Here is a 24,532-nt window from a genome sequence, read left to right as displayed (position 1 = left end):
CTTGAGGTACCACTTAATAGCCTGAACCCTTGATCAAAGTAGACGTTTGGGAATTAAAAATTCCAAGGTAGTGTGGCACAAGACCATCCAGTGCTTTATAGGTCAGTAGTAATATTTTGTAATCAATGCAAAATTTGACGGAGAGCCAATTCAGTGTGGCTTGGATAAGGATCATGTGTTCATATCATTTATTTAGGATTCTTAGCTGCTGCATTTTGGACAAACTGGAGATTGTTTATGGCCAAAACAGAATCATGTGGAACATCAAACTAGCTTGGTATGCGTAGAAAAGTATGATCAGCAGTATGCTGTCAAAAACTGTGCTAAGGTCAGGCAACACCAGCAAGGAGACACAACTCTGATCAGAGGCCAGTAATAGGTCATTTGCCACTTTAACGCTAACTAGTCCTGTCTATGTGCTAAGATGACTAAGTTCTGACTGATACATTTCATGAATGTTATTTCAATATAAGTATGAACTGATGACTCTTATGACTCTTATGTGTTCATGTGATGACTAGATGACTGGGTCAGAGCACCTCTAAAACAAGTGGTCTGTGGTGTTTCCAGTATGAAATGATTAGTAACTACTAAAAGTGGTTAAAGAAAGGAAAACCAATGACTGGGTTCATGGGCACCCAACGTTTATTGATGCATTTATTAGTATGGGGAGGATGCAGTTTATCTCCACCCTAGACCTCACCAAGGCCTACTGGCAAGAGGCCCTGGCCCTGTATGCCAAACCTAATAATCCCTTAATTCAGCACTGCCACCAGTCAAAGTCAATACTATGTACTCCCCTTCAGGCTCCACAAAGTGCCCATGGCATTCCTGTGCCTGATGGACATTGTCCTTCACCCTCACCAATGACCAAAATGTAGTATGTGGGGTACCACTGGCTTGAGGTGGCTGAAACTACAGGAGGAGAAAATCGAAAAATGAAATAATACCCTATTCAAACAAAGAGGTATGTGCCTTCCTGGGGTTAGCGGGGTACTATCAGAGACTTGTGTGTAACGTCTCCTCTTTAGCCTCCCCCCACTCATATCTGACCAGGAAAGGCCAACCAGACTAGGTGTGTTGGTTTGGTGACAAGATTTCTCCATGTGTCAACCAGAGAGACAGTACTGGTAAAGCAAGTTCCAGGGCAGATCAGTACACAAATGTAGCACACAAGACTAGGACTGTGCCTAGCTCAACCCCCTGAAGTACAGGACAGGGACAAGGGAGTATAAAGGCAGTGGTCACAAACAAATCTGAAGGTTAAAGGGAAAATGTTTGTGGAGGTGCTGTAAAAGGGGAAACAAAACACTCTGTCTTTGTTTGCCATGTATGGCTGGGGCTTAGGCCTATTGTGAAGAGACTGTTTTGATGCTTTAGGTACATCAGTGGAAGGAGTCAATGCTAAGTGCATATGAGGAGGTCTTCCAAGACAGTTGGGCCAGGCCAACCAGTTTCCACTGATGTCTAGCAGCTGCCGAGTTCCAGTGTTCAGTCAGTTTTGCTTTCTGCCTGACACTTGATGAAGAGCTGGACAAACCTGTGGCTTAAACTATACTGCTTTCTAGCCTATAAGGCCACTGGAAAGGTTCTGGAAAGTCTACTGTACTTCCTTGACCAATCTGCTACATAGCAGTGGAAACCATGCACAAAAATCTTATGCTTGGGCAAAACAGTTGTTATAAACTGATTTAGTGTTAGTGATAAACTAGTGAAAAATTATTATAAGAAACCCCTAGCAATGGTCTATGTTTCCTTGTCCTTCTGTTCCACATTGAGTGTGATGGCCGGAAAAGGCCCTTCTTTTTTACTTCGAGAACAATGTTTTCCACTGAACGAATTTATGCCCAGATTGACAAGGAGGCATTGGTGATCGTCTTTACTATTAAAAATTGCAATGTCTCTTTGGTTGCAATTTTTGGATTTTCACTGATGATAAACCCTTGCTGGGCCTACTGCACTATTCTCAACTAATGTATTATGTCTGTCAAGTGCAGGTGCCTCCACAGAAACAGAATCCAGACCCAAATGCAGGGATAAAAGGTGGACAGGGGTTTTATCAACAAAATAGCAAAACAAAAAGACAGGAAAACACTAGACCTAAAACTAAGGCAAAAAAAAATACAGAAATGCCTCTGGTGTTCTGGCAGAGAACTGTCCAAGCCATTCATGACAATGTCAGCACATTATGCTGGATTGTGATTTTAAGATATACAACGATAACGTGTGTTACAGACCTGGAAAGCATATGTACAAATGCTGATGCTTAGAGCTGCTTGTTACTGCCTGTACAGTTGAACCACCACCCTGTGAAGGTCTGCTGCTAGAAATGCTGCCAGACACCCCTATGCATGCTGCAAGAAATGTCGTCCCACTGAAACACCTTGTCCTGTCACAACTTTATTTTTCTTCATTGACTAAATTGTATTTTTTTTATTACCAACAAAAAACCCTGTGCACTAAAGCTTTAAATTGTTGTATCTTTCTTTGTATCTGTATAAATGGCTGTTCTACAATCTTTTCTACAATAGGGAACAGGGTAAATTGAATATGTTGTCAATTTTGTGATTTAAAACAGAATTAGCAGACACAGATTCTAATCGTTCAGTAATGATGATAACAGTAAGCCTTCTATACACTTCAGAGCACAGATTACCAATGTAATAATACAAGCATCAACATGTAAGCATTGTCAGAGATACACAAAGATGAAGAACAATGGAATGAGAGTGGGATCGAACAGAGGGAAGTGTGAAGTAACTGAAAAACAATTAGGGGGTGTGAAAACTAGCATGAGAAAGGCAAAAGCTTTTAAAACAGAGAGATAAAAAGGGAGAAGAAAAGAGGGGCATGTTTCTCCCTACTTGAATTTCTCTAGCTTTGATGGGCATGTTTATCCCTACTCTGATTTCTATATCATTTGCTGTTGTAGGAAAAGGAAAAGGAAACACAGCCATGCCAGTGTTGGGAGTCAAAGGAGGGACATGGTGAGTTGTTGATTTAGGGTGATAACAGGCACACATTAAAGCATGACACACATGTACATTCACACAGTAAGTATGCCTTTTTTTTTTTGTTTTTTAGGGTGTTCTTCATCAGTCCAAGCTAAACTCCATGAGTAAATCAGACACACGTCTGCATGAGATGCATCGAATGCCTTACAGGGCAAATGGTGAGTGCAAAATATGTGCACATTTGTATGTGTCTATGTGCATCTGAAATAAGGCCGTCTTCTTCTTCTTCTTCTTCTTCTTCTTTTTTCAGCTTTTCCCAGTGAATCATCTCTCTCCACCTATCCCTATCTTCTGCATCCTCAACACTTGCACCCACTAGCTTTTACTAGATTTATTACATCCATATACCTCCTCTTTGGCCTTCCTCTTTGCCTCCTGCCTGGCAGCTCCATGTCCAACATTCTCCTACCAATATACTCACTCTCCCTCCTCTGAACATGTCCAAACCATCTTAATCTTAACTTTGTCCCCCAAACGTCCAACATGAGCTGTCCCTCTGATGTACTCATTCCTAATTCTGTTCAACCGCGTCCCTCCCAAAGAGAACCTCAACATCTTCATCTCTGCCACCTCCAGCTCTGACTCCTGTCTCTTCCTCAGTGACACTGCCTCTAAACAATACAGCATGGCCGGTCTCACCACTGTCTTGTACACCTTCCCCTTGATTCTCACCGATATTTTTCTGTCACACAGAACTCCCGACACCTTTCTCCACCCATTCCAACCTCCCTGCACTTGCTTCTTTACCTCTTTCCCACACTCTCCATTACTCTGGACTGTTGACCTCAAAGTACTTAAACTCCTGTACCTTCTTCACCTCTTCACCCTGTAATCTTACTGTTCCACTTCCCTCCCTTTCATTCACAATCTGAAATAGGGGTATATTGTGATAAAATTCTAAAAATGTGAAAAAGGTGTAGGGGGCTGCTGGGAATGGTTTTTTAATGTATTTAATTTTTTTTGTTTTACATGTTTTAATAATAACTGTTCATAATTTGACATTTAATAATTATTCTTAATTATTGTTTTCATTCACAAACAACGAATAGCAGTTTGAAGAACATCACTTTATTCTGCTCTTGAACTTATACAGTTACTCAGTTACTTGAGTTCATTACTGGCCTCAACCAGATGCCTTGTGAATCTTTCTGATAAGCTCTGTATCAAACATGCCTGAGTAGGCTAGGAAACTATCTTTAAAACAAGAGCCAGTCTCATTTATCAAAGCTGTTATTTACAGGCATTTACATATGAAAGGCTTGTCATGTTGGAAAAAACCTTTGTCTCCTACACAATACTCATGAGTGAGTGTAAATTTAGGAATAGAAAGACCAAAACAGACTGGCTTTCATATAATATGATATTAGTGCACTTTAAAGATGCAGATTATGTTTAAATAGCTTATTTATTTACACACAATATAATATATTTTTAGAGACCAGTTTTTTTCAGAGGATGAAAGCTGTCTTACATGTTGGTTCTATTTGCCACATTTCCAGTGGATATTTTTAGCTCAGTTTGGCTTACACAGTCATGTACACTAAGCTTTACTAATAGACTGATAAATGAGGCCCACTGTCTCTGACAATAATAGCCACCTGAAATATTTGATCAGATTTACTTCAGTTCTCTGGGTTTTTGCATTCCAGAAAGAGCAGAAAACTGATAAACACAGTCTGAGTCTACACTGAGACTGGAAATCAGTGCTGCTTTGTGACAGGCTGGGGTCTTTTAATTACCATTTAATTTTGATGACCATAGGATGTTTTGGGAAGATTTCCTTTTTTACTACATTGGAGAAGGACCAAAAGAATGAATAAAAGCAGACAGATATACTGTATAAACATTATGTTAATAATTATATAATCAGTGTTAATAATGAATGTTGATAATTATCATAATAAACAATACCAAATGATTTCAAATGTTTTTGGAGACCCAGTGATGCTGCTTTGTGTACAGTGTGCGAACTGCACCAGCTATGTAGTGGTGTCCTATTAGTAAATAAAAGCATATTTCTTTTGTGAATTTTGGGTCAGTTTATACAGAAATATGGTCAAACTGTGGTTTTATTTAGTAGTAATGCTGTATTTAGAGCACACATTTAGATGCACCTCCAATTTTGCAAATAAATGGGTCTTTTCTTTTTCCACCTCTGTCATTTTAATCCATTATAGTCCTGTTGCACAACTGTAATCTCTACCAGATGCTATATTAACCTTTTCCAGAAAAGCTTTCTTAAAACAAACAAAGAAAATCTAACTAAGATTAAGCAGTTGCTTAAAGAAACTTCAGGGTTTGTATTTAAACATCACACATGCTAAATAATTACATAATCAACAATGCACAGTAGGAGCAAAAAAAAATGCACTGTAAATGCATTGTATGCAAAATATCAGTTATGCCAAAATTAGAATGTTGCAGTCAAAGTATGTGCTCCTTTTTGGACAACACAGAATTTCTTTGGTTTCTTTTCAAATGCAAAAATCCAAAAATCTAGATGACCAAACAAGGCATGGTTTTACTTGACAGAAAAAACAATGTTCTACACACACTCTACACAGAGTGTATAGGAGAGACTAATGTTAGCTCTTCAATGTCTTCCCTCTCAGAAAGAAAAGCGTTGGATGGTCATGAAAATGCCATTACTGTAGTATGAAGAAGTGTATAATGAGCAAGAACATTTACTACTTTTTGTGAATTGTATTGTTGATAGGTGCTTCTAGGAATCGGCCAGCCAGCATGGATCTATTGTTGCTACACAGTCATCACTCAGCCTCTGACCACCACCCTCCAGTCTCTGGCTGCCAGCTAACCCGCATTCCCAATCGCCCTGAAAATGTGGAGTGTGACCATCTCTGCCCAGAGGATGAAGGATTATATGAAAGGGTTGGTGTTTGGCGAGCTCCTCCCCCAGCTCCACTCCTGAATTCAGTACAAAGCCAAACAATTACTGAAAACAGACAAGGAGCAGGAGAAGGAGGAGCGGAGAGTAGAGAACAAAATGAGGCAGGCCATGCAGAGGTGATGGCAGAGTATGCCTCTGTGAAGAAGGTGAGGAAGCTGGAGAGAGGGAGGAAGCAGGAAGGATCAGAGGAGGAAAATACTTCAGAGTCATCCAGTAGCACTGTTCACAGGACAACCATGGAGCCTTTCCACATACCCAACATGCCCAAGGTAAACACACAGATACAGAGTGCCAAGGGTCAATTAGTTACAAAATAATAGGATTATGTTTATAATAACTCAGATTATGATGCTTTTAGGTAGTCTTTGGTAGTAACTGATGCAGTCTCACTCAAATTGGCTTCTCAGGACGGTATGCATTTGTCATATTCGCTCACAAAACTAAGCATATCTCTTGGAAAAAAAAGATGAGTAACAGAATTTTTTAGCTTGATTCCAAATAAACCATTCCCACTTATTCCCATCAAGCTATTGCCAAACAGCTACTCATCCCGGTGATTCATCCCCAGGTCAGGATCTTGTGATTTCCCTGGACAACTCGCTAATCTCCATTGCTCTGAACCCATTGAGAATCAGCTGTCCTTTTCCTTGCATTTTGACACACTCATTTTGGTATCTCCTTTACAACATCAGAAGGATTCACCATTTAATCCACACAGACCACTCAGGTGCTTATGTGGATAGTCTCTTCAGTCTCTTATCTCTTATTTCAAGACTGGACTATTGCTATTCGCATGTGGTAGGTCCACCTCTGAGCCCAATATGTACTTTGATCCTGAATGCTGCTGCATCCTCAGTTTTCAACCTTCTGAAGCTCTCCCATACCATCCCATTGCTGCGCTTCCACCAATGGCTTCCGGTAGCTGCATACATCAGAGGTAATACACTAATGCTTGCCTACAAAGCCACAAATGGATCAGCACCCTCTTACCTCTAAGCTTCCATCACTCACTGCACTGCACCACGCTCCCTCAGATCCTCTAGCACTATTCAACCAGTCCCACCATCTCTCAGGATACAAGGTAGGTATGCATCAAGACTATTCTCTGTTCTGGCACCTGGGTGGTGGAATGAACTTCCCATTGATGTCAGAATGGTCATGTTACCGGCTGTCTGCAAATGACAGGTGAAGAGCTGTGTGCTATATTACCTCAAAATTGTCTGTGTGCTATATTACCTCATGGTATACTTAGTCTTAATCATTGATAGAGACTCCAAATCACTTTTGCATGTCCGGTAAGGGCATCTGGCAAATCTTGTAAACGTAAATGAAACTTTGATTCAGGAAACAACCTACTAGTGTAGGTTAATGCTAATGTAGTCTCACTCAAACTGGCCACTGGGGGGCACTATTCATATTTATAGACTTTGGGATTGAAACCTTGGGGTTTGCTATTTCGCAAGAATCAAAAGTACAACTGAGGCAAAATTGAGTGTGCTGCAAGAATGTGCTAATCTGCAACTGGAAGTTTAATCATCATTGAATTATGTTAAAAATAGCTAATTTCAGCCAATTAGCTGTGAACAGGGATGTTAAACAACTAGCATTGATATCATCGTGAAACTTTATAAGTATGTTAATGTATAGTTTCGTTATGATTCTGTGTGTGATCCAACCCAGCAGAACGCTGTTTGTGGCAAAATTTATGTTTTTTCTGGTTCTCTGTTGAAACTAATTATGTAACGAGATGAACAGGTAGGACTGTCTGCCCAAATATAAGCAAGAAAGATGGGCCCAAAAGGTCTGATAGTGGCACTATAACTCAAATGTGTATGTTTTATGTTTATCTCAAGAACTGTACGTCCGACATTCACAATTCTTTTTGCTTGTTTTCTTTAATTTAAGCTGAATTAAACTAGGTCCTGGACAATTATTTCTGTCTTTATGGACAACAATTCTCTCCACCTCATTAAAACCTCCACTCTCACTCCACTTCCTCTGTAGTTTTCTACACCCTATCCTCCCTTTCAGACCCTGACTCCTCCCTACCATTTGCCACAGACACTATCCTCTCCTCATTTTTGCTAAACACAGGAATATTTCTTGCCCTGTACCTTGGCTGTCGGATGTGTTACACATCAACTGGAGAGAATTAAGTACAGAGGAGAGAAAGTGGGACAAATCACAACTCAATACAGATCTTGCCTCTTACCACACTGCTCTGTTCATATTCTGTTCTTAAGTGACTCTTGCTAAGACAGCCTTTTACAAGGAAGAGTTGTAAGGTCCGAAACATTTTTTATTCACTACTTAATCTCTTGTTCCGTCCTGGTTAACTTGTTATTTTGAGACTGGACTACTGCAACTCGCTCTTGGCAGGTCTGCCACTGAGCCCCATTTTACTTCTGCAACCTTATCACACCCTGAACTGCACCATGTTCCCTCTGATATTCTAGCACTGCTCAACTGGTCCCACAATATCTCAAGGTACAAGAAAGAGATGGAAAGGTGCTGTACATTTACAATACTGGCAGCTGTGCTGTGAGATACTTAGAATATTTTCATAGAACAACTTCTGTAAACAACATTTACAGTATAGTGCTACAGATACCAAATATCCTGCAGTAAGTATCCTGTGGTGATATCACATTTTAAAGTATTAAACTTTAAATTATTGTTTACAGCAATTTCTTGTATTTTTATGAGAGAATACTGTAATTTACTGATTTTCATACTGTGCATATGGATTAATTACTGGTCATTAAATAATTACAATTTTAATTTTTTTTCCTCATTTATTCTGGTGGCAATGTTATGGTTTATGAGTTTTGTTTTGTTTTTTTGAAGCAAAGATTAGAATATTGCTTTTGTCAGTATTTGTTTTTTCATTTAAAAACTTTTAAAGTAAAATTAACAGTTCTTTCAAATATGAACAGATAGTACAACAACTGATCTAAGAACGGACAAGTTAGGATACAAAATAACCCAGAAACTGAAAGAGGTGGAAACAAATATAAGAAAGATATATGGTAACATTTGCGTTTTAATGTGAAATATTAAAGTTACTTGTGAAGAGTTGAGGACAGTGTCTACACAGGACTAAGCAAAAGTGTGAAAGGTTTACCATTCTGAGGTCAAACCATTTGTGGAAACGTATTCGAAAAGTTCCCAAAAATATTGGGTTACTCAGATGAACAATTATTTAATAGTCTTCTCACTTTTCAAAGTCCACTTATCCTCATCACACAAACACTGGATTATTCGGATGGAAAATCATTTCTCTGTCATCTTATACAGTGTTATCCATTTATCCTGCGTCACACGCAAACTAACGATTGGGGGAAAAAGCTTAATACCTTATTCCACTTATTATACTTATTTCTGGGTATTGCTTATTAAAGTCCCACAGACAAATCAAGTTTGGCTGCAGTACAGGCACAAATGTCTGTTCCCATCATCACATTAAACCCTGGAGAGCAGTTGAAAATTAATTTGCAAGACCTAGAAGCTTCTTGCACTAGCATTGCGCTTGTGCTGTATTACTGAGGCTGAAAAAAGGAAAACTTCCATATATATTTACAGCCATTCTGTAAAATATATGTTACTGTTTTATAGAAATACAAAAAATACTTTTCTAAAAAGCTGTGAAAGCTATACTTTTACGTTAATGGGTTACATTGTATGCGTCAAGACTTCTCTGTTCTGGTGTCTAGTTAGATAGAATGAACTTCCTGTAGATGTCCAAACATCTGAGTCACTGTCTGTCTTCATACAATGTCTAAAGATTTACCTCTTCCTGAGGTACTTCAAAAGCACTTAAAAAAAGTCTGTGACCTTGTGTGTGTGTGTGTGTGTGTGCTTACACTTCTGCATGTGTTCCTGCTGCTAAGTTGTGCACCACTACAGATGCTACCAAATGCAGCATCTCATAAGTGCATTTCATATGTGCAGATCTGTGTGCATGTGCAAATGCAACACACAATAGGCTATTTATGTAAGAGGGCTTTTGAGGGTTTGTTTTATGTAAAAGGTAGTAGAGAGGAAATGTAGTGGTTGTGCATTAGACAGGGAAATGACATACAGCAACCGTTCATGCTTGTAAACATTCCTCACTAGCTATGCAGTTCTCACCTTTACACTTAACACTTAATATTAAATGATTATAAAATATTCACTGCTAAAATTTCTCCTTTACAGACAAGTATTTTGTTCACACACTTCCTAATATATCCCACCTGTTAGTGGTTTTAATGTCATGGGTCGTGTGTGTGTATATATATATATATATATATATATATATATATATATACTGTATACACACATATCAGCTATAACATTAAAACCACTGACAGGTGATGCAAATTCTCATTAGGATATATTAGGCAGCGGTTGAACATCTGTTCTCAAAGTTGATGTGTTGGAAGCAAGAAAAATGGGCAATTATCAGGATCTGAGCATCTGACAAGAGCTAAATTGTGATGGCTAGACAACTGGGTCAGAGCAGCTCCAAGCTACTTTAGGAATGGTTTGTGGAACATGGAGTGTTTCAATTGGCCTCAAGTCTGCGGTGCATAAACAAGTTTGATCCACGGAAGCTACACCTCGCTGGACCTGCAGGATTTAAAGTAACTGTTGCTGAAATCCTGGTACCAGACACTAATCTTCAGACGTCTTGCCTCGACAGGGCATGGCTGTTTTGTTGGCACAACGGTACCTAGACTATTTTGGGCAGGTGTTTTTGAATGTTATGGCTTATGGCTAATATAAACACTCTGTGTGGCCTCTAGGGGGCAGTGTCCATGAGTAATGGAGAGGTGTACATATGGAAGCCTCCGGAAGAGAGCAACATTCTCTCGAGTGGGCCATCGCTGGAGAATGGCCACAACAATACCAGCACCACAGAGGTAAAAGCACAGTGCTTTTCTGACATCTGACATACAATAATACTAAGTTCGCATTATGGACCACTTATGCCCACTAACTCACTCACTCACTCACTACACATACACACACACACACACACATGTCCCAGCCCTTATGTGACTTGCACAAATTCACACATGGTTGTCTCTAATATTATCTAAAAATAATGTATGGTAGTATGGTTAATATGTGTGGTTGTATGGTTGACCCCCTTCAGAAGTCAGAGTGGATGTTTAGTGTCTGATTTTCAAAATATTGTTGTTGTTGATTTTGGATTTAATGTCAGTCTTGCACTGTCTGTTTTCTTTCAGTGGTTATTTACTTAAACAGGAAAGAAATGTAATGAAACATGGCAAAAATATATTTAGCATATTATTCAAATCCTCATAAATTTGCATGATTGTGAGGCTAAAAGGTTCAAAAAGTAGTATTTTTAGTGTTTAGCCATACAAAGAATAAAATATCACTATTAAACCTTTCTATAAATATACTCGAAAAAAAAAAGAATAGTGTTTGAATTAGTTGCATGGCTTAGAAATGTGTCCCTAGACAACTGTATCTTTCAAGTTTAATGACCAGTGTTAACCCTGCCTACTTAAAGATGATTGGTTGATGGTGGCTACATTTGGCAGTCTACTAATGTTAGCAGTCTACTAAATGTTAGCACAGTAGGATGTATAGTTCCTAAGAAAGTGTTATGAACTTAACCCTGCCCCTTTTTATGATAACAGCATATACATATCATATCTATATATACCTTTTAGGCTTTGTTCCAAACAATTGAGAGTTAAAGCAGCTAGAGTAAATTATGCTCCACCTTATAAGAATTGATGGTCATGTAATGGCCATATTCTTTATAAATTCTCTTTTATAGATTTTCAAATCAATTTATTTGTATAGTGCTTTTAATAATGGACATTATTATATTACACAAATGAGCACAAACTTGATCATTTGGGTGAAGCTAAATGTTCCAATACTGGATTTGTATGAATTAAGCAAAACAATGACGCTAAAAAAGCAATTTCGCTATTGCACCTTTCCAAGAGATTGAGTTGATTTTGTGTGTACAAATACAAATAGCGCTCCCTAGTGGTCAATTTCAGTGAGAGCATTAGCTACTATGTCCCTTCCTGAAACTATCATTCTGTCACGTTTCCTGATAACAGCTTAATGGGACCCTCGTCTAATGCGTGCTAAAATCTGATTGGGGAATGAAGGCAATGTTTTTTTTATTAATTATCGGTAACAAAAAATTAGATGCATCCTACCAAATTTCAGCTTGATCAGGTTTACCATTCGTGAGAAACGGCTACTTGGGCTTGAACTTTGCCTCCATTGTACAGTATGCCCATGCCACAACTTTTGTAGATGTCTTTTGAACCTTGTACTGAACAAGTATTTCCAGTTCAAATACATATTGAATGAATTACAACTTCTTGAGTACACCAGCCTGGCCTCTTAAGAATTAATTGATGTGTTGCAGCCATGTTGTTAACAAAAGACAATGACATGTTTTGATGTTATTGAGTTTCAGATGCTTCTAGGTCATTTGATATAAACATTTTAAAGGTTAGTTTTACAAAATCCTAGAACTAGTTCACAAAAGTATGTTTAACTTATTATCAAATTATGCAAATTACCATACATTTGATTTTTCAGCAGTATAATTAAGCTCTACAAATATATGACTATATCACTTTTGGTGTTCAACTTGCCATAAACTGTGCACTCTCCTCAAGCACATTATGGCACTTAGTGTCACAGTGATTAGGGATTACTAGTACTGAAATAGACCATTCAATTCATAACAATTAAACTAGATTCAATTAAAATATTAGCCACCCTTTTATCATGGTATGTGGCTGACATTATCACGTTATACCAGTTTGGATTGCTGGCATGCTTCAACCGTTAGCTGCTGTGGCAGTAACACTGTTGAGATTAAGTAAATCCCAGAAGTAGATTTAAATACCACAGACGAGAACCCTAGCTGGCCCTGAGGTCCTTCCTAACAATGTAGTGACAGTCAGGTACCTAAAATCACCAGGGTGGCAAAAGGTTAAAGGCTACCTTATGTGGAGCCTCTGTAAGTGGACTCAACTGAACAGCACAGTGCTATAGCAGATGCATCCAGGAGCTGGTATTGAGATGGTGCAGGAAATCCAGGGAAATTCAGCTGAAAATTTGCTGAGCCTATTGTACCTATTGTCTATGCTACCAAGCACTCAGCAATAGAAACTCAGTGGTCAACTTGAGGCCCCTGAAAGGGCCAAAGAGACCCTTTTTTTCAGTATTGCTCCCAGTAGTGGTTGGAGTACCCTGGGAATCTTTGTCTTAGTCACAGGTGAACTAAAAAGGTGTGGCACTCTGACCAGTCTATCTGCACCCCTGGATTTGGCCCCTGATATGGTGTGCAGACAGATAACTATGACGTAGCACTTCAGGAGTGCTAGAAACCTAGTACTAGGCCCAGTATGCTGGAGGCTCCTAGCAGTGTTGACAATAGAGCTAGGCACCGTATATCTACTATGCTCCCCAGGAGTCAGTCATGGGATTTCCCCCTTGTTTGAAGCCCTTAAATAACACAGATGGACCCAGACAGAATGTTTAAGGTATCATTTTAGTCAACATTTTTGGCTGTGGCTGGGAGAACTGCATACATTAACTCTAAGCTTATCCTGCAAGGGATGTTTAATTGTCATAGACAATAACTGAGAGGAGTTCTGCACTGCTAAGCACGTTCATGGCCGTCCAGCACCTGTCCAGTTTTTATAAAATCAACCCCCAGTGTGTTCAGCATATTTGTACAACCTTCCAGTCAGTGTAATACAGGTGAGGTGATTCTTTGTGATCTACTGGTTTAGGTTATCCATGTGTTAAAACACCACCTCTGCTGCTTATGAGTGCTAGAATAAAACATTGATGACTTGAGATCACCTCCAGCCTGTCACTCGAAACCACTGGAGCCAAATTCTGAGAGAAGGTTCCAAAAGGGAACAATAATCATTGATGATGCCATTTTATAAGGCCATAAGGTCACTGTGTGACTTTGTAAAGGTTTTGACAGGCACATGCACAAGAAGATATCCAGATGGTAAAACACCACCCCTGGCAGTTATCTGGAGTTTATAGAACAGGAATACATGTTTAAATGAAGTATATTCCTGACTATTTCATTGCTTTAACAATATTACACAAGCTGTAGAGGTCATTGAAATGAATTGAATTGAATCGAAATGAACTGAACTGAGAGAGAGTGCCAGAGAGTGTTGGAAAATGAACAACGTTCTCAAGACATTCTCAACAGCTGCATTTTTGTAAGCTTTGAAACTTCTATCTGCTGACTCCCCTTGTCCCGGCACAGCACAGCATACCTACTGGGTCAGCTTAATGCAGCACATGCACATAGGAGAGGGACACTTGCACTGAGGCGGTACAGGAGATCTGGGAAAAAAAACATTTTTACCAATGCTGAGTCAAGTCACTGTAAAAATGGTCTTGCCTAGAGGAGTCAAATAGCAATGTGGGAAAATGAACAATGCTATTAAGGATTTCTCAACAGCTATAGTTTTGTAAGTTTTGAAACTTCTCCACACAGCAGAGTGCATACCTCTCAACACAAAGCAAGGTGGAGCTTAATTAACACAGGAAAAATACAGTGAAACAAATACAGAAATACTCGCTGAAATCTGTGTTCAGAGATTATGCTTTGATTATGGAAGTCTTATTCAAAATCGTATTTACAGCATTATTTAAAGCCCACTACAGCTATAGCACAATCATATGACATAACTGTGTTTGCAAGTATTCTCTTCTCCTCTCTTTCTCTTCTCTTGCTGCCCTCCTTACACTGACAAACAAAATGCCACAAAGGTCACTCTCTGACTGAGCTGAATTCCTCACTACACATTTTCATTACACATTTACGTCTTTTAGCTAGAAGCAGGACACACCATTGTTGGATAAGATCCTTTACAGTATTAGCATCTGTATGTTTATGTGTTTGTGTGTGGTAAGGGAGAACAGGGGAGTTAAAGGGGCCTATTTAAGGACTATCACTGAGTGTCTTTCTACAGCTAACCCAGTTTGAGATGCATGTTCTCTCTGGTCAGCTCTTACTGTAAAAGTTTAACAGGATTATCTGGCAGTTAGGTAACACTGAAGCCAGCCACAGAAGATAAGATCGTTTACATTGGCACTGCCTCTGAGTGTCAAAGTGAGTCATAATTGTGCTGTATGCAAGCAAAATTATTTAGCATACATTCCCCTGCAAGCTCAAACCACACACATGCACACAAACCACAGTACTTGTTTAGACATGTCTAGATGGGATTGAGGGAATAGTCAAACCAAAAGGATTACATGCATACAGTAAATGAAAGTAAACAAATAAAAACCTATTAGCATAAGTAGCAGGCAGAATGTGTATTAGTACTCACAAACTAGGCAACCAACTTCATTAGTCAAATGACCTACATTCCCTCTGTGATAATTATATTTCTTATAATGGGATTTCCACTCCAGGTGTTTCTGAAATTACAGGCATCATTTTATGAATCAATGAGGTTGTTTGGTGCCTAGGAGGTTTTCCTCCTCCTTTTAGGTCTCATATGCTTTGCTTGTCAGGACAGTTTGTATTATCTTTGAATGCATGACTTCTGAGGTTTCTCTGTCCCCAGATCTTTGCGACATACTCTACCGTCTCTAAACCCCTGAAGAAGGAACATTTGGGGCCAACACAGCAGACCAGTCAGCAAATAGGCTCAGGGGACGGCTCTAAGGAACATGTTTCATGGCCATCAGAGGAGCACAGCTACGAGACAGTGGGTGAGAAGACTTGGTCTAAGGTGGACCCGGCCTATGCCACCATCAAGCCCAGGCAAAAGAGAGAAATACAGTGCAGTAGCACATTAAAGCCAAAGAAGAGGCATTCTGGGCCAGTGCAGGGACCAGGGAGGGCCATGACCTGTGAGAACTTTTATGAGACCATTGGGAATATGAAGGAGGGCACCAACACCACCAGCACCACCATTGTAACATTGGATGATGGCGTAAAGATGTACGTCACAGGGCTATAAAGATCTTGGCTGGGTACATGTGAATTCAAAAGTAATATAAAAAAAGAGACTGGACCGTAATGTGAAATGCCAGCAGATGTGCATTCTCAGGTTATGGTGTAAAACAGTGGAGATCAATATACACCAGTCTGTAATGTATTTGTTTATCAACAAAGACAAATGAATATATACTATAAACTTATTCAGACTAATGGAGTCAACATTTATAGCTCCAAAAGGCCTCTTCATCAAATCTGGTGTCTCTGCTGTGTTACAGTCTTTACTGAAAGTATTGGGCTAACACATGGCCCTGTCAAGACCTCACTAGACCTGTTTTTACCAATAATCCTATTTAGTCTTTTTCAGAAGGTTATTTTATTATAAAGAGTATTTATGTTATGTGTGGATTTTTAAATGGTATAGATAGCTATGCATGTTTCTGTTGGTGTTTTTGTTTTTATCTCAGCGTAGACTTAAAAGCCGTAAAGGCAACAATTCTTGACTATTTCATTGGTTTTTGTTTCTTTTTCAAATGACATGGCATGTATTATATTTGGCTGTCAGGAAAAACTAGAAGGGTTTCCCCCCAGAGAAAGTCTTCTTTTTATGTCCCAAATTGGACACTCAAGCATTTTTCAGCAAAGAGGCGAAGACTTTTATAGGAAAGAAGAGACAAAAAAAGCACTCTGTTAACAAAGCAAGGCAAAATGCACATAGTGTGTTATTTTTTAAAGGTATTGCTGACATTTAGGTTTATAGGGGCCTGCAGTACCAGCATGCAGGAGCACTGTAGTATGTAATGGCTATGTGTCTGGCAGGGTCTACATTCTGTCCACAGGTGCCAGTTCTGGACAATGGTCGCTGCTTTATTTGGCTGCTGACTGGTCTAAACAGCAGTGCTAAACACAGGATAAGGGAAACCTATCATCAGTCCCAGTCACTAACAAGAATCTTTTAAAAGGAAACCTCCTGCTGTAGTCTGTAGTCTTTCTGCATGTTTCAGGACGGTGAAAAAAGAAAACAAACCAAAAGTCCCACACAATACAAACAAACACTTCACATTATGCATGGCATGTATAAGGCTTATTACACATAAACATAATTATTAAATCTATTTACTTTAAAGATTAAGGGCAAATTCGGTGCTGTTGTGAATAAATATTAGCTCAGGGATTAAGGTCAGATTAGTTATAATACAGAAAATTGACAATGTTTTTTTTTCCAACCTGGGGAATTCAAATATGTTGGGTTATGTCAGTACAGTATCTTTTTTTTGTACATATATTATATATCAAGATTGAATATGAGATTTTTATTTATTTTCTTAAAAAATAAAATGTACCATTGTTTGTTTTCCACACTTATAATTGTTAAGAATGCTAGCACCACTGCCATGCATGTTTAGGTGTTCTTTAATTGGTCAATATTGTTTGCATTTTATAAATCATAATTCTACATTTTCTACTTGGTATTTCTTTTAAAGGAGAATTGTTTTATATAAAATAATGTGTTCCCAAAATCTGTGCTCAGATTTGAATCATACAGTAAATGTTATATATTGTAGATTGGGCCAAGCAGAGCGGAGCAGGCCGAGAGGAGGCATCACGCAACATTGCTTTATGTGATGAATTTCACAGTATATATCAGCGTGAGATTTTTTTTAACACAGTATGGATGTGCAGAACCAAAGAAACCCCAAACCATCCATCAGCATTACTAATGTGCATACTTGAGATGCAGCAGTTTTCAAGAAATGTCCTTTTTTACCTTGATTTCCTGCCACTCACAAAGCAGTCTGCTAAACACAGACCTTGCTTTATATTGTGCAGTACATCAGGCCTAGTAAAAGCACATATTTTGCAGGGGAAGAATGAGAAACAGAAACAAACTGCCTCCATAGTATGAAGATTTCATGACCCCCCCCCCCACACACACACACCCACACCCACCATGGTATTGTTATACTTTGTATAGACATTAAGTTATGAATTACAGTTTCTAAACTTTTTGTAAGCTTGGCTTCTTATGTATTTTTTCCAGGATCAGATTAATGCAACTGAATGTTATGAAAAAGAAAAAGAAAGATAATGTTTCTAGTTAATAACTGATTCGATTGTTACATTTTTATTTTTGTAATAAAGTTGCATATTAAAGCAATATGTTTGTTAATTGTTATGCATTTTACAAACACCTATTAATATAAGATTTTTTTTAGCGTGAACAGCATATGGAGAAAACGTTACACCAGTTGTAGGCTGTTAGCACAACCAACTGTGCGCGCGCGCGTGTGTGTGTGGTTGGGAGGGCTTTATCCGACCCCCAAATCGCTGTCATTTGTGGCTTAATCTGTTTTGCAATGAGGAACTACCCTTGCTGTTTAGAGCAACAAATAGATGAAGGTATGTTAGAATGTATAGAATATACATTTTGAACACACATTTGTTTAAGAAGCCTTGCAAGCGCATGCGTAATAGATCTAGACTACTTCTTGTGCATGAATTTATTTTATGGCATTGTGTATATGATGTGCTTAAGTACACTGGAATAAAACTGTTTGAAAAAAAAAAAAAAAAAAAATATATATATATATATATATATATATATATATATATATATATATATATATATATATATATATATGTATGTATGTATGTATAAGCTTCTGCACGAAGTACTAGAGAGTAGTATATCAATGCTTGTTCTTCTCTCTCTCTCTCTCTCTCAGCAGTCAGCACCGGCCGGCAAAATGAGACAGCCACACCCCCATCCCTGGCTGAAAAGGAGTAGACGTATGTTTTCCAAGTTGTCCAATCAACGACCGTTATTCAGTGGCCGCGTGCCAAAATAGAATATTTCTCTCCGTCGAAAGCCAATTGGAATCAATGGGAGGCGGGGCTATGCGAAATCTCACACGGCTGCACGCGCAGTGGAGAGTGGGCGTGGCGTTTATTCGGGTTGGGAGAAAAGCAAAACAATCCTTTCAACTCGAGTCCCTTTACCGGCTGCATTCGGTTTGTTTTAGACTTGGTAGTGCAGTTTTGTGTTCTCAGTCGAAATAACTGCAGTCTGTAGTCAGGACAGTGATCTTAAATGTATCTTTTCCTGTTAGATTGTAAAATCTGTCAACATCTTATGCTTCTTTAGATTCATTTGGCCTGTTTGAAAATGACTTCGAAGCGCCTCCTCGATAAGACTTTAGCCGGCGTGAGAGGGACCGGCGCCGGTAACATCGTGTACGGGGGAAACTACTGCACTAAAACCAACGAGCATATTTCAGCGAAGGCAGGCGGAGTTTTAACGAGAAAGAAAGCACCCGCAACGGTAAACGGGTTTGACACCCAAATAGTGGATACTTGCCCCTTGCAAGAGCTTAGCAAAGAAACCTGTCCTAATGGAAACCATCGAGAGAAACACAACACCAAAAAAAAGGTGAGCGATCTTATATAGCCGTATGCGATACTTCAAACATCCCCCGGCTGTAAATTTGCAGTTTTATGCATGTACTTGGTGTACAGAAAACTGCACATAAAGATCAACATTTCCACTTAAAACAACGCGGCCGTGTCACAAAGTGCTAAAAAGTCCACGTTTGTTTACCAAGAACACCATGTTGACAGTTATTTGCCTTACTAAAGCGCAGTTGCAAGTGATGTGCGTTTGTTTTAAGATGGCGACTTATTCTTGTTCAAAGTTTAAGGAGAGGAAAAGAGGGCCGGACAGCCTCTCCCCTCCCCCATGTCGAGCTCCATGCCGGTAGATGCTGCTTGCACACGTAGAACTGAGTGGCGAAAGTGTTTCAGAACAAATTCGAGGCGAAAAAAGTAGCGGGTGGAGCGTTTACCTGTGTGTTTAAACCAATTCAGACTATTAAATATACGTGTTGATTCAAGTTCGTTGGTTGCTTTGGTACAGTAGCTCCTGTAGGCGTCACGCCCCCTTATATCGTCCATGCAGTCCTGCCTTACCCACCCTAACCACCAGGGGCGGTGCGAGTCGCTTACATACTTCTTGTAAATATGCTCACGCATGCCTAGACCTACCAGAAAAGCCACGAAATGACGTACTACGCAGTATTTGCACTAAATAATGTTTACAACACACTCCCATCCATGGGGAACTCTGTTTCCTTGTGCACCGTGTTGCTGAAATGGGCTCCCAAATCCACTGCAGTCCTGCCCAGGGAATAATGGTTACTGAAAATGAATCCGTGACGTTGGACCACTTGTACACCATTTGTTCGTAACAGCTTGGCACTACAGTCAGAGCCTCTGACGTTTCCTCCAAAGCTACCCACAGCTATCTTATGTTCTCTTCTGCTGCTGAGGGTGCTTTTTGCTTGTTCTTTTCTTCTTATCTTCATGTTTTAGCATGTTTTGTGGAGAATTCTATGGGACTTCTTGGTGCCTGCTAGATTAGTTTCACTTCTCGGTAATGGGAGATTCACTTATGAGTAGTACTTGCTTCTCATTCTTCTCTCCTGCTTCCATTTCTACTGATCATTTACTCTAACAGTCACCCCTGGAGATTTTTAAAGCCTGATATTGACCATAAGATGAACTACCATGGTTAATTGCGGCCTCAATAGCAGCTTCTAAAATAACTGTGACAACCAGCCTCAAAGTGGCAGTGACCCAAGTTGGATTGAAATGTGATATGCAGCTTGCAGCAGTGAATATGCTCTTTTGGACAACATTGATTTTGATTCACTATGCCCCAGCACGAGAATTTGAAGGAGGTTTAGGTTGGATGACTCTGCTACACAGGCTCTAGTTTGGTGTCAAGATGCTTTAGGTAGTTTGACGGATAACAAGTAGGTCAGCCTGGGTTAGCCACATGCTTATTGTTGATGCTTGTGTTGCTGGTGGTCTCAGCAGATGAAGCGCTACATTTAGATGTGTGGGATCTTAGCACTAAATGTAGACACATTCATGATGTTCATTGAGAAGTCCTGATATTGCATTGTCTGTGGTATGCAGTAGACACTCAGATCTGCAGGTTTCGATCCCTCTGTGGGCGAGGTGATTGACACATTGCTTCAGGAAATAGGGCACCTAGGTTACTGCCCTTCTGCCAGCTTGGTTTCCTTGGTGCCAAAGATGCCCTGGAGATAGAAAGTGCATTTTTCAGATCACAAACCAGCATGCCTATACAAACTAGCCATGCAACATCTTAAGGTAATTGTAATCTGGTCTGATTACATAAAGGTAGACTCTACAGTTCAGAACAATAGAGTTTCTGCTACATTTTTTTCTGTTAAAATGGACGGCAGTTTCCATGCAGTTCTATGATCTGAGATGACTCAACTGGTTCTTAAAGGCCCTCCTCTACTGTATGCTGAAGTTCAGATAATGACATGGAGCATCCAGGACTGGTTTAGATTGAAGGATCTATTGAATCCATTGAATCCCTTCTCTCTAGAACATAGATACTTGATAAGTTTTGTGGTCCAAGGAAATAGATGAAATTTCAACTTTAGTCTAGTGTTATAGTTGCTCTTGAAATGTGTTTAGTTTCCCTCATTGAGGGAAAGTCCATGCTGCTGCAATAATGTTATTGGACTTCAGGACATTGTTTAAAGCCAAGTATATTGTCTTAAGTCTTCCTCTTTGTCATATTTCACTGCTTAAAACATGACACAGTGCTGGATTCCTTTACATCATGTCATCTGTACTGTAGAATTTTCACTGATGGCCGAGCAATACAAGCTGTCTGACAGATTACACATCTGGTAATTTAGCAAACAAGTTACTAAACATTGACTGTCTATGCACACACAAATATCAGGTGAAAATATCTCTCTGAGTAATTCCCCACATGGGGAAATAAGGCTTCAAAAATGGGCAGACTCTGGTATTCAGTCAACAAAAACTCCAAGGCATTTGGTTTGAGGCCTGTTATTTTAGCATTTACAGCAAGTTGTAAATTTGCAGTAACCCAAATAAATGAATTTAACTTTATGACGATGATACCATCCTATTACTTGTAGTTAAAATCCTTTGTGGATTTTATACACACACACAAACACCAATCAGGCATAACATTATGACCACCTGTCTAATATTGTGCTGGTTCCCCTTTTGCGGCCAAAACAGCCCTGACCCATCATGCACTGTGTATTCTGACACCTTTCTATCAGAACCAGCATTAACTTCTTCAGCAATTTGAGCAACAGTAGCTCGTCTGTTGGATCGGATCACACGGCCAGCCTTCGCTCCCCACGTGCATCAATGAGCCTTGGCCGCTCATGACTCTGTCGCCGGTTCGCCAGACAACTTTTGATAGATACTGACCACTGCAGCCCGGGAACACCCCACAAGAGCTGCCCGTTTTTCATTTTTCTAACACATCAACTTTGAGGACAAAATGGTCACTTGCTGCCTAATATATCCCACCCACTAACAGGTGCAATGATGAAGAGATAATCAGTGTTATTCACTTTACCTGTCAGTGCTTAGAATGTTATGTCTGTTTGGTATATATATTTACTTTATTTGAAGTTGGAACCTAGTGTTCTCAACATGATAAATCTTTCCCCAGGAATTATAATAAATGGAGGTAATTCAATAAACTTCCTGAAACTGCCAGTGGATGCAGCTTTTTTAACACAGCGTGTAAGGTTGGTGCAAAATCAGCATAACAGGCAATCAGGCTGCACACTGAGTTGTACACACAGTTGAGGGGATCACCCCAAAACAACAACAGGAGTAAGTTAAGGAACGATAGCGAGTAGAGAGTCCTGAGAATAATAGTGAAGATGAAAGTGAGATATCTTTACTTGATCTTGCAATGCCACTTCAGGTCTCCGGTAACATATCAATGCCCAAAATGCCCATTATACAACAGACTGTAAACACTACCTATTTGTTTCACCATTAGATAATAGCACCAAGTTGAGTATGTATAGAATGTAAAGTGAATTCAAGTGTTGTTAGACAAGGCAACCATTAAAGAGTTCCTACTAAACTTGACTAATCAACTAAACTAAAAGTTGATTTTTGTCATAATTGCTGCATGAGGGAGGGGCAAAAAGGAACAAACAGATGTAAGTACGTAAGCTCTATATATGGTTTCCACCTGTTCTTTATAATATGGGATAATCCTATACTGAAAAATATAAATCTGTTAACTTCGTAGTTTTGTAAACGGTTTTCTGGTTGCAGAGACTGTGCAGTTCTTAAAAATGGTGTCCAATATACCCGTGGCACACACGCGTCAAATTAGTTATAAATGTGAGCTGGCATATGGACCTGGAAAATGTATTGTATTGATAAAAAATAAAATAATAATTAACCTCTTAGTCCATTTAGGTTAGCACTATCAAGCTAGCTAACATTAGGCTAAATATTATATTAGGCTGTATAACTAGGTCAGTTCAGTGAAAATCAGCCTAACTATGATAATGCCCCTCATCTATTCTCTGAGATTTTAGAGTCAAGCTTAATGTTTTGAAATATAATTCCTTCTTAATTCATGAATATGATCACTTGCATTCTATAAATATGTCTGCAGTTAAAAGAGCCAAATAAACCTATCAGTGAGCCCTATATTATAATAAAGATGTATGATATATTTAACATCTTTCACTTAAAAAACGGATCATGGCCAATTGTCATGGTCTGTTCTTTAACACATACAGAGTCTTCTGTGTGTCTAAAAGTTGTTGAAAGTTTGTTCAGATTGAGGTCTGTGGTTATCCCTTATTTTTCCACTTGGCAGAAGATATCTTGCCAGTAAGTACAGTGGAGAATGAACAGCTCTTTTTATGTAAATTTATGGCATTCTTTCTCTCCTCTATCAATCACAATGACACTAGCCCCTAATGAGGTCCTGCGAGCTCATGCATGTCAAAGTTGGAGGATAGCACGTTCCTCTGAGTGTCTGCCTCTCCCTGGCATTGTTTGATCAGGAGTTTGAAAAGATGTGGTCAGCTAGCTTCACATGTCTTTAGAGGAAGCCCTTCCTGGTTGGTAGTTGTTGTGTGGAAAAGTAGAGCTAATTGGATGGTGGGAATTAGTAAAATTAGGGAGTATATCAGGGAAAATTGCCAAAAAGTTCTTTTTCTGTATATTCTGTCTCAAAGATTGAATCTCACTGTGCAACAGTAACTGAAAAATTCCTGAACCAACAATGCATTTGTTTAGCTTCATTACAGTAATTGACTTGGAAGTATTTAAACAGGGAAATCTTTAATCAGAGCCTGCTGTGTCTTTGCTGTAAGACATGAGTAGACATGTTTACAATAGCTGCGTCTTTCAGTGTTTTATTTTGACCAGGTGGCCCTTTAAATGTTTTAAATAATAATGAACATTTAATTGTTTAAAAAAAAATTCTTTCTGAACTTACGTTTACTCAGTCCACACTTTCAGAGAGAACAAAAACTCAACAAAGCTAAGACCTGCTCTGTCTATGCGAGTGTGAAAGCACAAAGAGACACAAATACGTAAACTTGCTGGTAAGAGGCAGTGGTGAGAATCATTATGCATTTCCTGCAGGTTCAGCCTGCTTCCTTTTTATCCACAGCCGACCCTGGACCACATCCCTACTGATATTTAGAGATCCCGACTAATCCTATCTAATATTGTATACGTCTCCATTGTGACACCAAAACAGCTCTGAAGAGGAAAGAA

General features: G+C 39.2%; 2 protein-coding genes across 6 annotated transcripts in view; both read left to right on the top strand.

Annotated features, from left to right (window-relative positions):
* Positions 1–17,242, top strand: part of LOC131366425 (uncharacterized) — a 38,772-nt gene extending 21,530 nt beyond the window's left edge. For all 3 annotated transcript variants that reach the window (XM_058410914.1, XM_058410913.1, XM_058410915.1), the window contains exons 3-7: positions 2,933–2,987; positions 3,085–3,172; positions 5,731–6,191; positions 10,710–10,826; positions 15,528–17,242. In XM_058410914.1, coding sequence (XP_058266897.1) covers positions 2,933–2,987; positions 3,085–3,172; positions 5,731–6,191; positions 10,710–10,826; positions 15,528–15,926 — 1,120 coding nt within the window. In that variant the 3' untranslated portion in view covers positions 15,927–17,242. The remainder of the gene's footprint in view (positions 1–2,932; positions 2,988–3,084; positions 3,173–5,730; positions 6,192–10,709; positions 10,827–15,527) is intronic.
* A 1,596-nt stretch (positions 17,243–18,838) lies between these two features.
* slc2a4rg (SLC2A4 regulator) overlaps positions 18,839–24,532 on the top strand; it is a 39,612-nt gene continuing 33,918 nt past the window's right edge. For 2 of the 3 annotated variants that reach the window (XM_058410369.1, XM_058410368.1), the window contains exon 1: positions 18,839–19,334. In XM_058410369.1, coding sequence (XP_058266352.1) covers positions 19,071–19,334 — 264 coding nt within the window. In that variant the 5' untranslated portion in view covers positions 18,839–19,070. The remainder of the gene's footprint in view (positions 19,335–24,532) is intronic. The other variant, XM_058410370.1, reaches the window with a different exon arrangement.

This window comes from Hemibagrus wyckioides, linkage group LG15 (genome assembly GCF_019097595.1).
Source record: "Hemibagrus wyckioides isolate EC202008001 linkage group LG15, SWU_Hwy_1.0, whole genome shotgun sequence".
Lineage (NCBI taxonomy): Eukaryota > Metazoa > Chordata > Actinopteri > Siluriformes > Bagridae > Hemibagrus > Hemibagrus wyckioides.
Note: the sequence above shows the minus strand (reverse complement) of the source record. Positions and strands in the feature narration are given on the sequence as shown.